The sequence below is a fragment of the Thamnophis elegans genome, chromosome 1 (assembly GCF_009769535.1).
Source record: "Thamnophis elegans isolate rThaEle1 chromosome 1, rThaEle1.pri, whole genome shotgun sequence".
In the NCBI taxonomy this organism is placed as follows: Eukaryota; Metazoa; Chordata; class Lepidosauria; order Squamata; family Colubridae; genus Thamnophis; species Thamnophis elegans.
Window position 1 is genome coordinate 109,822,142 of NC_045541.1, and position 16,202 is coordinate 109,838,343.

Genomic DNA, 16,202 nt, shown 5'->3' on the forward strand with positions numbered 1-16,202 from the left:
AGAATAGGTGGTATTATTTGGTGGAAAAGAGTAATGACAGATTTTATCCAGAGGTCAGGTAGCAGATTTTGGGGAAAAAATGGTGTCTGTAGACTAGGTTGGGCAACTCAAAATGCTTTCTGAAGGGTAGGTGGGAAAATGGCAAATTCCACTCAGGCATTCTGGAGCGTAGAGAAGAAAGGCCTATCTTGTCCAGCCTTATTTTCTCACAGTGACTAGGCAGAACCTGAGTGGAAACTATGTTCTTCAGCAGTTGGTAGTAATAACTATGTTGCCATGACCACCGCCTCTGAAAATTTATAATTATCCCATCTATCTATTAGCCATCACTATTATGTAGGGAACTTAGCATTTACATTTTACTTCTGAATTCACAGTTTCTAGAATAATCAACATACATTATTGTATGATCTGTTATTGATAATTTTTGACACTGCAATTATTTTTCCGTTTCACTAAAAAATAATTGAATTTTAAACTCCATGTGATTTTGATATACAATATCATAGGGCTTTTTGACCCCTTAACCTTTAACTATTAACAATTGGTGGGAACTGATGGAATATGTAGTCTGAGCATATCCTGTGGTATAAAATGGATATTATGATTTGTGAACTCTGAAATGTATTGGGGTCCTTAGTTGAAATGCTTTTTTTTTGGCTGGTATGAGATTGGGTGCTATTTTGGATAGGAGCATGCTAATTTAACGATGCTGCTTTCTACAGTGTTGTGTTTGAAGCATCTATGTTATTATATCAAGGCTTAAGACTAATTCCTGCTCTGCTATACCTTTTTGAAATTCTACTTTAAATATTAACAATTTTCTTTTAAATTAATCTTTAAATGTGCTTTGTGGTTGTTCATAACTTTTTCCTTTGGGGGAAAGATGGGTACAGCTGCTGTATATTAAATAAATGAATTCAGTGGTCAATTTAAAAAATGATGTTCACAGACATGTTTAACAGAATTTTTGTCTGATATTAATTCCATATGTGGGATATTGTCATAGGTCTTTGGCTAGCTTTGAAACTGAAATTCTCCAGTTAAGATGGCCATCAAGCTATCACAGATATTCCTTTGCTAGTAAACAATTATTTTTCTTTCCTAATAAGAGCCATTTTGGACATGATAATATGTGGGGAAGTAGATAGTACCACTGACTTGTCCCTCCTCTCCCTAGGTATTCTTAGATGTACTTGCAGTCTATCTTACTCATTTTGATTAGCTGTGTTTTTCAAAGGAAGCTTGCATATTACTTTCTAAGAAGAAGCACAGTTTGATTTGAATTGTGTGACTCCAATCAGTACTACAGTCTTTTTAGGAATAGTGGTTTAGCCTGTTTTGGAAAGGATTCCAGAGAGTTCTTGGGCTTGACGTTGCTATTCAATATCTAGTCAGCAATATTAGCCATTGGGTTTTTTGCCCTGGGTTGATGTGCTAAGAAGACTGGCAGACTTGAGTAAAGAACAGACACACCTCAGTTATATTAAAGTTTGCGTTACTTGTGGTTACATTTACCTTTTGTAAATTGTACAGGAAAAATTAAACTTTTTTGGGAAACATTTGTGGCTGTTGTATCATTTTAATTAGTTATGGTTTTGTTTTCTAGTCTAATTTAAAGAAGCGGTTGTTGTTTCAAAAGATTTTTGATTAATTGACTTAAAAAAAAATGATTCAAGAAAGACTTTTGAGTAGTAACATCTAGTGGTGGAGTTCTTGCTTAGGAGTATCCACCAGGCTTCCTCTCAAATATACTGTTTAAAATAATTATATTACTTCTGTATGTGTATATATAGCCACATTTTTAAAAATAAGATGCTACTAAGTTGCAACAATTTTTTTAAAATATAGCAGTAATATAGATATTTAATTTTTTAAAGCAAGAGAGTTTCTTTTGATCCTGATTATTTAGTTCTTAATTTTCATCTTAATTACAACTGATATTCATTTTCTTAAAGAAGAATATAAAGTTCTTTTTGGTTAAATTAAAATAGAAGATGATTCATGATTAATTACTATATATCAGATATCTGAAAAATGTGATGCAAACAAAAATAGAATTTTAAAAAAATGCATGTATTTAAAATTATTTTATAAACTAATAAGACAGAGATACATAGGAGATAAAAAATAAGTGAGCCATTTATTCTATTTTTCCTCTTTCTATTGTTATGTCCAAAATGTGCCTCAAATTCTTCTGATCAAAAAAAATAAAGAGACAGAATTGCCATTGATGGCCTAAGTAAAACATAAATAGAACAAATGCTAAATATGTGCATTTAACAAATAGGTGATGAAATTGAAATGTAAAGTCTGTTTCTAATACTATATTCTTCTTCTTTGCTCTAGTTTTGATTTTGAGATTAATGTCCCATTGGTGGCCCTCGGTTGGTTATAATTTCTATTTTTAAAAGATGCATATTAAATATGAAGAATGACAGCCAGTTTACTATAATGGTTAAGGCATCAGGCTAGAAACCCAGAGACAGTGAGTTCTAGTCCTGCCTTAGCTACAAAAGCAGCCGGATGACCTTGGGCCAGTCTCTTTTTCCCAGCCTAAGGGAAAACACTTCTGAAAACCTTGCCAAGAAAACTTGGCCACTTACAGTCTTCAAGAATCAGACATGACTGAATGGATCAATCATGAATCAAAAAATGTGAAGATGCATATTAAGTTACTTTCTAATCTGAGAAGGACAGAAATGAACTTACATATAAATAGCTGAATAAATAGCCAAATGAAATAAGGGAATGATTAGATCACTTGATATATTTTCTTTTTATTATAGGTAGCCTATACAAGAACCACAGCACAAGCTTTAGTCTTTCCAATTTAGCACTTCCATCTAAAGCTGTGAGAGACAAAACCACTCCATTTCCTAGTCTGAAAGGTAATTTTTTCATTGCCAGTTAATGCTTTCATAATTGATTGCCAAGTGGTCATAAAATATATTCTCTTCCCCAATGAAACAGGACAATGAAAAAATAGGAATCCTAAGTGGATGTTTTTCAGATCTCTATTCATGACCTGTATGGAGCATACATTGGAATGGCAGTGACCATTGAAATATACTTAGTATGGCTTTGTTCATATGACTTTTTACCTTGATAACTTTTTATTATATCAGTCATATGGAACACTAATATGGGAAAGATATTTCAACAGCCTTCATATAAACTAATGTTTAATTACATATAAATGTTTGCTAGATGGGAAATTGACTTGAGATTGAAAATATTAATAATCTTTCTCATGGAAGCAGTTGCAGTTAATTAAGTTGGATGCAGAGGTGTCCACAATAAATCATATTGATGCAAAAATGTTGACACTTGGCAATACAGGTAATCCTTGACTTATGATCCCAGTTGGGACCAGATTTTCTGTTATAAGTTGTCATAAGTCAAGTGAAATCCAATTTGATAACCATTTTTTATGACAGTTGTTAAGCAAGCACCACAGTCATAAGTGGGATTCCATTCTTCTAAATGGGTGGATTTTCCTGGAAGCCAGCAGTAAAAGTCACAAATCATGATCACATGACCGCAGGACACTGTAGTTAGTCATAAATGCGAACCAGTTGCCAAGTGCCTAAATAGTGATCTCATGAACATCGGGATGGTGCGATGATTGTAAGTGCAAGGACTGGATTTTTGTCAGCACTCCTAACTTTGAAAGGTTGCTAAACAAAAGGTTGCAAGTCAAGAACTAGCTGTATTGTGTGATGAATCCCATTCTCTTGTAATTGCATCCCAATTTGTGACTAAAATTCTTAGGACACAATATTTGTATCATGGCCTTATATTTCCTGTGGATAATCATGGCTGAACCACTCAGCAATTTGAAGAGTGAAGAATAAATACAGGTTGTAGAAGTTATGGTTATTTTATATATTTACTACAGTTAATATTAGTCAAATTTACTAATGAACCTAACCCTTTCCATTTTTTGTACTTGGACTTTTTAGTTGCTCAGCTAGAAGAAGGCTTTGTTTGCCTTTTCAGTTCTTGTATATGATTAGAAAATTATATTTTTTTTCTTTGTAATAAGTTGATTTTATTTATTTCTTCCCCTTCTCCATTTTCATCGGTAAAGATTACTTTAATCTGGAAGTGGGAAGGGATATGGATAAAGGTTGGTATTATGTCTTGCTAACATTTGACCTTTTAATGATAAAGGCCAAAAGTTGGTTTTGTGTTGCTGCCTTAAAGTTTGCTTTGGATAGCATAACTTTCTTTCCTGGGTGTGTGTTTTTCTGTAAAATATACATCCCCAAATGATTGGGAGCCACCCAGAGTTTGATATAAAATGGATGGCTATATAAATGTTTAAATAAATAAAATAGTAACCGAAAAGGAATGTGAATACTCTAAAGTTCCTGCATGATATCTTAGAATATTTCCATCTGCTTACATTCTAATGGGCATATTTTTTATCGCTCACAATTCTCTGTTAGATAAATCTCATATTAATAACACACATTGGAAGAAAACAGTGATGGGTGTTTCCATTTCTTTTCATGTTTTTGTCTCATTTTCTGCAATTTATCATTTTTTGACAACTCCTGTTCAGTGTGATCTCTTGTTCTACGTTATACTAATGATGTTTTTAACCTTTCTAATAGACAGTTTCTTTGCCTGTACTTCTGCCTTTTAAATAAATAACATATAAATAGGGGTTCCACTTTTTGGAGTGAATATTAGAATAATATGGGACTTTTACAAGCTAGCCAGATAAATTTTGTCATAAAATGCCAATTTCACAGGGGATGTCAGAAAGTCAAGATGACAGTTATGACCATGCAAAAAGATGCCCCATCTTTTTTTAAATATGCTTGCATGTAAAAAGGGCAGGTTTTAGTTTTATGGTTACAATCACCATCTTGACTTTTTTGACTAACCATGCACATAGTCAGATGCTTTCTTGCCTACTCCCACTTCCCTCATTGTCTGTAGCCTTTCCTGCTTCCTCCTTAGGACATTCCTCTTCTAGATTTCCTGCTGCAACTTTCCCCACTTCTTACAAAACAATGAGTGTCACCCTTTCCTATTCATTTTAGACATGGTTAATGTTTGAACCAGAGGCATTTTAGGGAATAAAAATTGCAAGTGGCTGAAAACCAGCTCTTTACTTTAAATTGCTCCCATTGTAACTAGATTTTTTAAAAAGGTTAAGAATTAGCAGAGTATTTCACAGAGGAAGATAAAGGGTGAAGTAATGTCTACAGACAGCAGTTTATGAGTAAATGAGTAATGCAGTTAACAGTTTATGACTTAGGCCTATTGCACACTTTATGAGTAGATGAGTAGATATGAGAGCTGCCTTTCTTAAGTGTCATAATAGTAATGGATGATATAGTTGCAAAGTACATGTGTGTGTATGTGTGTATACACACATGCAAACACACACACACACAAACACACACACTTAGTCAAAAGGAAGAGAATCATGAATTTAAAAGAAAAGAAAGTTTGGACAGAAGAATATTTATGTGCTTCTGCTCCTTTACTGAATTCTCAACAAATATAATTTTCCCATAAAGTATTTGTGACAACAAAATATGTTTCCTGTTCAGGTAAATAAAGTATTTCAAAACTTTGCAGTAGATTTGTTCACTAGATATAGTATCTCGTTAGATTCCATTTCTCAATATTTTATCCTTTCCAGCAATTTCTTTTAGATTTGGCTTTATATTTTGCGGTAAAAATTGTGGGATTAGGAAATCTACAGCTCCAGCAATGAAATACAGTATATTGTTGAGGGAGTTTTATATGAAAGTGATGATGTCCAACTATTTTATTCTAATTATTGATAATCTGAGACTTGGTTCAGTGGCAGCACCAGTGCAAATGCATGAATAAGAGATAGGGAATATAGTATTATGATCTTGCCCTTCTAAGACTATTGATACTTTTATTTAGTTGGTTTTACCTCCCACCCCTTGATTAGTCCTACAGCACTTAATCAACAATGAGGGAAGCTACTAATTTAATATAGAAATGGTGGTGATTTTACTAGTATACTACTAATTGTTTATTTTGTGTCCCAGTATTTGGGCTAAATACTATAATGGAGATTATTACTGAAGCTGGGCCAGTAAGCAATGAAGGTGGGTCCTTTGCATCATGAGTTGTGCATGACATACCGATTCCCAGTAAGCATTTTGTGCCTGTCTTTGGGCAACTTTACCACTGGTAACCAAGACTGTATGATCTCTACTAATCACATTCCAATATTGCATTATGCTTTTCCATATGTTGTCGAATCCAAAGATGGTTCTTGTGGCAGAAATGCATGCAGAGCAGCTGAGCTTCTCCTGCTTTTCACCTTCTGCTCTTACTACCATCTTCTCTTTTGTCTCATTCCCATTACTGTTTTCTGCCGATGTATGATGCAGTAATACAAAATATGCTACTGCTTTTTCAAGTTTTCTTTTGTACGTCCTTTTAAACAGATTGTTAGCTAATACCTGTGTGTCTCATTAGTAGCATTTATGGACTTAAAGCCTCTTTCTCAGTAAATGTTTTCTCATTCTGCTTCTTTACTCATGCAGGAAACAGGCGAGCACTTGTTGATCAGAAGTCTTCTGTTATAAAGCACAGCCCAACAGTGAAAAGGGAATCTCCTTCGCCACAAGGACGGACCAGTAATTCCAGGTAAAAAAATTGTCAAGCATAGCTTTGCAAGTAGCTTCTTTTACATTGCCTAATTCCTGAAGCTTCTGCAACTACTACCTGCCTTCTCTGTGGAAGTCGGTTGCCTGAAAGAGAGAAAACAATAAGGAATGGGGTCTTCTGTTTTTAACTTTCTGTCAACAGCCACTTGCTTCATTATTTTTTTAACATACATTTGCTAGACTGAGAAGTTTACCTTGTCTCCTAGAAGCCACACAAGATAGCCACACAGACAGACAAATCATACATCTCTAGCTGACATTTCAAATCTTCCAGTGATGTATCCTTGATCCCTGTAATAAGTCCATCCTTATTAAACCTTTTCTCATTATTTCTACATTTCTTAGCACTGTAGACTTAAAAGAGCCAGGTCTTCTCATAATATGTCCAAATATCATAATCGTCAGGCTGGTCATTGCACTTTGAGCAACAACTCTGGGTTGATTTATTTTGTGATCTGTTTGTTTTCTTGTCTATCCATAGTATTTTCAAGAGTCTTCTCCAACTCAAAGTTCAAAATATTTTTGCTTCTTCAAAATACAGCTTATACTAGCATTGAATTTTATAGGAAGAACTATTATCTGCATGACTCTGCTCTTTGTAGGAACAGATACATCATAACATCTAAGTATCTTTTGCTATACTATAAAGCAGTGATCCCCAACCCCCGGTCCGCGGACCGGTGCCGGGCCGTGGAGTACCTGGCACCGGGCCGCGCAGCGGCCGGGGGCCATGATCGCTGCAGCGGCCGGGGGCCATGATCCCTGCTGCCTCTTCACCCACACGCGCAGCCTGAGATCAACCCCGGGACTCGAACCTGAGAGCCGCCTCTCCGGTCCAAACCCCACTCCCACCCCGGCCGCCCGCCCGGCCGCCTTGGTAGCCTGTGGAGACGGAGCGCGTTCGGTTCGCCGCTACCTGGGGGCGCCGTCCCCATGACATCACCGCGGAGTCCTTGCCTCCTTCCCTGGCGAGGCTTTCTCCCCGCCAGCCAATCAGAGGCCAGTCCCCGGGCAAGCGGGGACAAGTTGCTGGCCGGCCGAAGCAGAAGCGGGAGATTGGAGGGGGGGGAGAGAGAGAGGGAGAGAGAGAGCGAGCGCTGGGCGGGTGGCAGCGCGTTCCACAGCGGACTAGGCGCGCCGCGGGCTGCCAACCCCCCCCCCCCCCACACACACACGTACACACACTGCCTCTCTGGCAATTGGCTGCCCAGGAAGGGAGCGGGGAGCTTTCACAGATAGGAACGTGATGGGGTTTGTTTTCTTCCCCCACTCCTGAGCCCCCCCTTTTTTTTTGCTTGCCTTCTGGGGTCTCCGCCTTGGAGCAGCCGAGGTCAGATGGGGAGGCGGAGAGAGAGAGAGAGAGAGAGAGAGAGAGAGAGAGAGAGAGAGAGAGAGAGAGAGAGAGGGGCGGGTGGCAGCTGTCTGTGAAACATCTTCCCCTCCCCACCTCCTGGGCAGCCAATTGCCAGAGAGGCACGGTGGGGGTGGTGGGGGTGGAAGGAAATAAAAAGAGAAGTTGCCCTTTCATTTTGCAATCTCTCTCTACGACCTTGTTTCATTCTCTTCCCTTTTGTTTCGTCCTCATTTCTCAATCTCAGCAACTTTAACACTTTTGGACTTCAACTCCCCAAATTGCCCAGCCAGCTAGAATAGATAGATAGATGGTGGATAGGTGATTGATAGATAGAGAGGGATGGATGGATGGATGGATGAATAGATAAATAGATAGATAGATGATAGATAGATAGAGGATATATACACATACATGCATACACACATACATACACAGAGAGAGAGAGACAGAGACAGACATGGATGGATAGATATCACAGAAGTGAGTACACCCCCTCACATTTTATCAATATTTAAGTATATCTTGCAGCAGTTTAGACATTAATGGCTGGGGGCCATGATCGCTGCAGAACAACGCCCCCCCACCCCTGCGCGCGCTCAGCGGGCCACGGTAAAATTATCAAAGGCTGACTGGTCCGCGGCGATAAAAAGGTTGGGGACCACTGCTATAAAGCACTAATTTGCAGGGCATTTCTTAATTGTATTTCTTTACTGAAAGAAAGAAAAAAAGCACACACTGCCTTTTGGAGGGGTATTCTTTTGTTTTCTCTAGTATATACCTGAAAGAGTATCTCTACTTCCTCATCCTTTTCATAAAATTAGCTTGAATATCAAGCATCTTCTTTTCTGCGAAGGGCTCTAATTTGTGGTCATATGCATTTATTGTTCTAGCATGTGAAATATACAATATACAATAGTTTGCATATTCCACTAACTCTCTTTGGTATTGGTATGCAGACTGATCTCTTCCCAATCTATTGGCCACTGTATTGTTCTCCAGATTAGCTAGCATAGTTTTATTACAAGCTTTACAGTTTCTTTTTCTGTTGCTTGTCATACTCAAACAATTTCTGTAGTCTTCTGACCTCATAATGACTGGAATGTTGATCTGATTTCATCTTCTAGCATTAGAGGTTCTTATAAATAGGGAATATAATATAGTGCAAACAGGTTGGCTTTGTTCTTCCACTTTAGCTTGACTGAATGTCAGCATGAACAGTTTGTGATTGTTTCACAGTTATTGATCATATCTTTACTGTCATTGCAGCTCTTCCATTTCCTTGTATCAATACTATGGTTATTTTGCATTTTGTGTACTCTACCTGGTAATGTCCACATATAAGGTATTATTGTGTTTGTTAGAAGATTGTTAGCAATGAAGAAGTCTCTACATTGGCAGAAACCTGTAAGTCATTCTCCTCCTTCGTTTCTGTTTCTTAGACCATGCAATTGAATTACATTTCCCCATTTAACATTTCCAATTTTAACAATCACAAGCAGTATATCTTTCTTGCAAATTTTGCAATTTTCAGATTAAACTTGATTGTAATCCTTGCCATGCTCCTGTTCTTCTGCATCAGTGGTTCAAGCACAAATTTGTATAACTAATTAAGGGGCTCTCCATAAAGACAAACTGATATTATTCTATCATTAACTACTTTGACTTGAATTTTATCTTTGCATATCCTTCTTGACTATAAAAGCAATATGTTGCTTTTTTGTTTTTCTTATCTTGAGTAGTGAAGCAGTATGATCTTTTGATTGAAAATGCCCAATTCCAATCCATTTCAATTCACCTAAAATGTCAATGTATATAAATCATCTTTCATTACTCAGCTTAATCTCATCTTTCATTGTGTTGAGATTTCCCATAGTTATGCTTTTTATGTTCCATGTTACACTTTAATTCTTTCTTTGCAGTTTTAGATTTTCTTTTTCCTGCCTGGCAGCATCAGCAACTAGACTTCCTCAAGGCTTTAATCTAGTCGTGTTAAAAAACCCCATTAGTACTGTGAAAGATCTTCAACTGTTCTTCAGTAGAGTGTTGAGTGCTGTCCAACCTGAGGAGCCTGATTATGTGACAATATCTAGTCAATCATTTTATATTGTCTAACCATTGACTTTCTTGGTAAAACATAGGGGTGGTTTAACATTGCCTTCTGCACAATATGAAATTATGCCTTTGTTGTTTTCACTGATGTGATCATTCATATGCAATATATTTCTACATTGCTGCTTTCCAATATAAGTGCCCACTTTCTGTAGCTGGATTGAGTTTTGTTTCTTAGGTGATCCTCCTGGGGAGGTATATCCTCTTGGCACACATTGCCTCTATTCATAGCTTATTCCTTCCAGGAACACTCTGTGATGATGTAGTATAGTAGGACACGAGGGAGTGAGAATGGCAGAAATATCCCTTGTAGCTCACAGTTTTACAGTTAAAATATTAAACATACAACATCACAAAATACACAATTCCCCTGCAAGACTGGGAGCAGTCTTAAAAATAAAAGTAGTATGAAAAATGTCAGCCTTAGATTTCTTTCTAAGTATCATAACATGCAAAATATGAATTTCTGGATATAGACTGTTTCAGAAGGATGGAACCTTAATGGTCAAACCTTCAATATTGTACAGATCAGGAAAAAGATTCTACAAGAAAACTAGAACTAAGTGTCATTGACAAATTAGCAGAATCTTGAAACTCTGATTGTGTTTTTCTCCTCCTCTTCCTATATGTCAGTAAGATAGGAATCAGCCTGTCTCTTCTTAATAATTAACTAACTCCTTTCCAGGGCTTTTACCCTTTTTGTAATGGCTTCTGAATATTTTCCTCAAGGCTTAATGTTACAATATTGGCTCTCATTAGTAGACATATACTGCATTTGGTGTTAGGCATATGCTTCTTCCCACAAATTACCATTTTCCTCTCTGAATATGATTATGTTGTGGTCTGTCCCTCACCACTCAATTAGAGTCTTTGTGCCTCTGAAGTTGCTTATTTAAGGCAACATTTTCTTTTTTCAAAAAAACAATGTTTATTTTCTTTAAAAAAAATTGATGTTTAAAGTTGCTACACAAAGCCAAATAATATGCTTTCCGTTCTTAAATCTTGCCATCCAAGGATATTGAGGAACACTATTACACATAAAAAATTTTTTTTCTTTTAATAATAACAGTAATAGAAAAGTTATAGAAGTTTTGGGTTGATTTTTTTGTTATTATATGCCTCCTTTTTATAGTGAAAATCAGCAGTTGTTGAAAGAGGTGGTGCACAACGTCCTAGATGGACAAGGAATTGGTTGGTTAAACATGAAGAGAGTACGTCGTCTTTTGGAAAGTGAGCAACTCCGTATGTTTGTGTTAAGTAAGCTTAATCGCACTATCCAGTCGGAGGAGGATGCTCGACAGGATGTTGTCCAGGATGTGGTTAGTTTTATTTTTATTTTTTTCTCCCTGAATTTTGCTGTGAGTTTCTGTACTGAAGCTTATTTAAGGTGGCTCACAAGGGAATTGCTACTACAAGTCTTAAAATGTGAAGAATAAAATAATACAAAGTAATGTAGCAAATGTTGTGGATCAACAAGGAAATTGCTTGCTGAAAAAGCATTGTTAGTACCTTCTAATGAAATGTACTCGGAAAAATGATTTTTCCCTAAAAGCTGAACCACAATACAGGTAGTCCTCAACCTACGACCACAATTGAGCCCAACATTTATATTCTTAAGTGAGAAAACTGTTAAATGAGTTTTGCCCTATTTTACGACTTTTCCTGCTACATTTGTTAAGCGCATCACTGCAGTTATTAAATTAATAACATGGCTGTTAAGTGAATCTGGCTTCCCCATTGACTTTCCTTATGAGAAGGTCATAAAAGGGGATCAATATGACTCCAGGACACTGCAACCATCATAAATGTGAGTTAGTTATCAAGCATCCAAATGTAAATTACGGGGGATGCTGCCAGCACCATTAGTGTGAAAAATGGTCATAAGTCACTTTTTTCAGTGTCGTAACTTCGAATGGTCACTAAATGAACTGTTGTAAGTTGAGGACTGCCTGCATGGTCAGCTTAACTGAGAAGTACTATTTCCAGCTGACAGTAGAAAATGGAGGTGGACCTCTCTGAATGAGTTCATTTCCCATATAAATTCATATGGGCAGAAGAATGCCCTAAGGGTTTAAGAAGCCAATACTAGAAGTAAGGATTAAAATATATTAACCAATTATTTAGTTTGAAGCACCTTAATTTACATTCAGAAATTATTTGCTTATTAATGTAGTTTCTCTATTCCCAACTTTTGTAGATTCTCAGTTGCTAACAGAATTATAAAATATTATGACATATAAAAGCACCCTAGCAGCCCAAACCTCTTTTTCATAACAGATCCTTTTCATCAGCCATTAAAGGCCAAGTGGATGATACAGTTAAAGGAAATATCCCAGTGGTTTGTTTCAGCTTTATAGTAGCAGATATTTTTCAGTAGGTTTAGGGACAGTCCCTCATAAAGCATATGACAATGACTAGGATGCAGATAGGTTATAGGTTATAGGTTATAGGTTTATTACATTTATATGCTGCCCTATTCCCCGGAGGGACTCAGGGCGGCTAACAAACCCAAGGGAGGGAGTAATACAAAACATAAGCAACCAACAGACAAGATACAGAGAGGGTTTAAAAACGATCAACAGTCACCCAATTCGAGCGGAGAAGGGAACTCATCAACCCCAGGCCTGTCGGAACAGCCAGGTTTTAACGGCTTTACGGAAAGCCTGGAGGGTGGTGAGGGTCCGGATCTCCGCGGGGAGCTCGTTCCAAAGGGCCGGAGCAGCCACAGAGAAGGCCCTCCTCCGAGTGGTCGACAACCGGCATCGGCCGGCAGATGGAATTCGGAGGAGGCCAAGTCTGTGGGATCTGATGGGTCTTTGGGAGGTGATTGGCAGAAGGCGGTCTCTCAAGTACCCAGGTCCAATACCATGAAGGGCTTTATAAGTGACGACTAGCACCTTGAAGTGTATCTGGAGACCGATAGGCAGCCAGTGCAGCTCGCGGAGGATAGGTGTAAATGGGTGTACCGGGGTGCACCCATAATTGCTCGCGCGGCTGCATTCTGGACAAGCTGAACTCTCCGAATGCTCTTCAGGGGCTGCCCCACATAGAGCGCATTACAGTAGTCCAGTCTTGAGGTCACAAGGGCGTGAGTGACTGTTGCGAGAGCCTCCCGGTTCTCACTCAGATGATTGAGAAGAGCCGGAATTTTTAAGCTAAATGTGAACATAACATAAAAGATCATAAGATTAAAAAACATTAAAGAGGCCTGTTGGATCGAGTCCTCAGGCTAAGAATCAATTGCTTTAGAGAAAGCATAATTCAATCGAAAGAGAATATGCATCTCTAGGATTCTCAGATTCATCAGTTACTAATATCTTGACCTTAACTATGTCTCAGTGCTCTTGTGTCTAATCCAAAACTGTCCAAGCACTGGTTTAAAGGTTGGAATCTGAAAATGGAAAGAAATAGATGCCATTTGACAAGTAGTTCCTTGTATATGAGAAACAAAAAGCCAAAGATATTTATTTGTGATATTTATATCCCCTGAGCTGAAGGTGACAGAAATACTTTTGACAGTTCCCCCCCATCAACCATCTGTGAAAATAAGTTCGGCTGAATGAGATTGGCCTAAGTCACTAAGTGAATTTCCATCCCCGAGGGCCCACATACATATGGATGAATGAGAGAGAATATGCATAAGCATCATTTTCAGGGATCCATTTTTAAGAGAAAGGAATGGAAGTGTGGTGGCTCAGTGGGTTAATGATGCTGGAGATGGTTTCTGCTCCAGTGGTTCGAGTTCTAACACAGTGATTCCTGTCATGCACCTCAGCTTCTGTCCATCTAACAATATGAAACCATGTTCTATGCAAGTAGATAAAATAGGTATCACTTCAATGGGGAGATGAGCTGGTACGCCATGCAGTCAGTCAGATTCCTGTCCTCTGATCCTTCCCGGATTCAGCACCCATTTATGAGATGGCTCTGGGGAGGGAGGGGGGCCTTGGATGCTGCTGCAGGAAGAGCCACTTGTCTTTCTTTCTGGTGTGAAGCCAGCTCTCCCTCTTGTGGTGCACCATGGGAAGCATGCAAGTGTTTCCTACAACAGAGCTGGTACCTTGGCAGCCAAACTACTACTCTGCAATTGCATTGTAGTTTCCCGGCTAATCTAACAATGCAATGTAGCAATAACAGTAATAATAGAGACACCATAAAACAACACCCAGTTTAAGAGCATATTGTATTCTGCAGAGATGCTGTTAAGTAATTTAGAAAATATTGAACTAGATGGACTAATAATATATTATACTTTCTTCTAAATTATAGACAGCATAAATAAATTATATAAAATGCATTAAAATGCAAGGGAATTGTGGTCTTTTAAATAATATCTTGAAAGGGCTTCTTGAATTGGCTTCTGATTAACGAAGCATTCTTACAGATGAGCTTTTTTGTTTTAGGAGATTAACCGAAAGGTTTACAAAGGAATGCTGGATTTACTAAAATGTACAGTATCAAGCCTTGAGCAGTCATATGCAAATGCTGGACTTGGAGGCATGGCAAGTGTGTTTGGCTTGCTAGAAATAGCTCATACTCATTACTATAACAAAGGTAAGACAATACTAAAAATGAGTGTATAAATACTATAAATACTGTGAAAAGCCTTATGTGGCAGAACTAAATCTAGCCTGCCGCAGTCAATAATTATATGGACTTCAAATAGAGGCTGTAAAGAAATTGTGTCTAATTTTTTGTATCAGTTATAATATATTTACTTTGTTTTGTTGGTTTCAAGAAATATTTGTGTGAATGACTGAGAGAAACAGGCGAAAACAAACAGACATTGTCCCTCCCCCAAGAAGTAAAGTGAGGCCCCTGCAAAAAATAGTATTAGATTCCCTAAGATGGTATTTATTCTCGATCTCAAAATTCTGATATTCACTCAAGAGGCATGAGGTTAAAGATGAAGTTTAGCTGTAGTAAATCTGAGTTAATGCTTCTCAAAAATAAGTAAATTGCCCCAGATTGAGTAAAAGTAGTTTTTCTTTTGGTAATGATACCAACCTAGTTATTACCCAATTGTACAGGGACATTTAAATAAGGACTTTCTGATAAGTGGTTCTGGATAATGAAGGAACGTAGCACTTTGGGAAGCACAAAGTTATATGGAATTGTCTGATTATCATTTGGATTCATTTTGTTCAGAATGCACATTCAACTTAGTCATTTTATTAGCAAATCAGCATTAAGCTGATCATTACCACTGAAATAAGTAAAAAAAAAACTATGTTTCAGTTGTATTGCTTATGAAGCATAGTGTGGAATGATTAAACTGTTATGAATAAGAGACAAGCAGTGTATGCAATATACTTCCTCCGTCATCAACCTGCCTTATTGCATGAATTGGTCAAGGGAAAAAGGATCACAAAGCAGGTGCACCTTGTATGTTGTTTCTTCTCTGTAATCTGGCTACTTTCAGGGAGATGGGAGGTGATAGGAAAACCAGAAGTTTTCAGAGTCAATTGAATTGATTACATTGAATCAATTCCAATGTAAAATATAGGAATCAAACATATTTGACTTTCTAATTAAGTCTTTATTCATTGTCTTCAACATGTCATTGTCTGGTTAAAATAATGAATAACCATTTGACTATTTGTTTATTTATTTACGCATATACGTTAGTGGCATCCTCAAGAGCTGGTCTGAAGTTATAGAGATTAGTGATTTATTCAAGATGTGTGTTCCTAGAAGACTGTGGGTTAGAGTTGTGCATGCATTTGGAATGGTGCTTTGTAAAACATATCGTTTGATTGAACAGTAAAAGCATTAGAGGAGGGGTCCCCAATCTCTGGTCTGTGGACCTGTACTGGGCCACGGTATGCCAAAAACTGAGTGAGGCAAACAAGCGAAGCCCCATCCATGAGATGCAGACAAGCATGCAAAACCACGTCCCCTCCGGTCCATGGAAAAAACTCTTCCTATAGAACCAGTCCCAGGTACACAAAAGGTTGGGAGCCACTGCATTAGAACAATCTGCAAAAGTTGCTCAGTTTTCAGATGGTTTGTACAGCCTACTCCATAATTATTTGAGAAGCCTGGAATGGACAGAAATGATTGGA

General features: G+C 37.7%; 1 protein-coding gene across 15 annotated transcripts in view; it reads left to right on the forward strand.

The window, feature by feature from the left end:
* The window catches only part of MADD (MAP kinase activating death domain), a 91,777-nt gene that overhangs the window by 33,998 nt on the left and 41,577 nt on the right, over window positions 1-16,202 (forward strand). For 6 of the 15 annotated variants that reach the window (XM_032227148.1, XM_032227134.1, XM_032227216.1 and 3 more), the window contains 5 exons: window positions 2,790-2,891; window positions 6,048-6,107; window positions 6,552-6,654; window positions 11,270-11,456; window positions 14,541-14,691. In XM_032227148.1, coding sequence (XP_032083039.1) covers window positions 2,790-2,891; window positions 6,048-6,107; window positions 6,552-6,654; window positions 11,270-11,456; window positions 14,541-14,691 — 603 coding nt within the window. The remainder of the gene's footprint in view (window positions 1-2,789; window positions 2,892-6,047; window positions 6,108-6,551; window positions 6,655-11,269; window positions 11,457-14,540; window positions 14,692-16,202) is intronic. The other 9 variants (XM_032227170.1, XM_032227178.1, XM_032227204.1 and 6 more) reach the window with 2 other exon arrangements.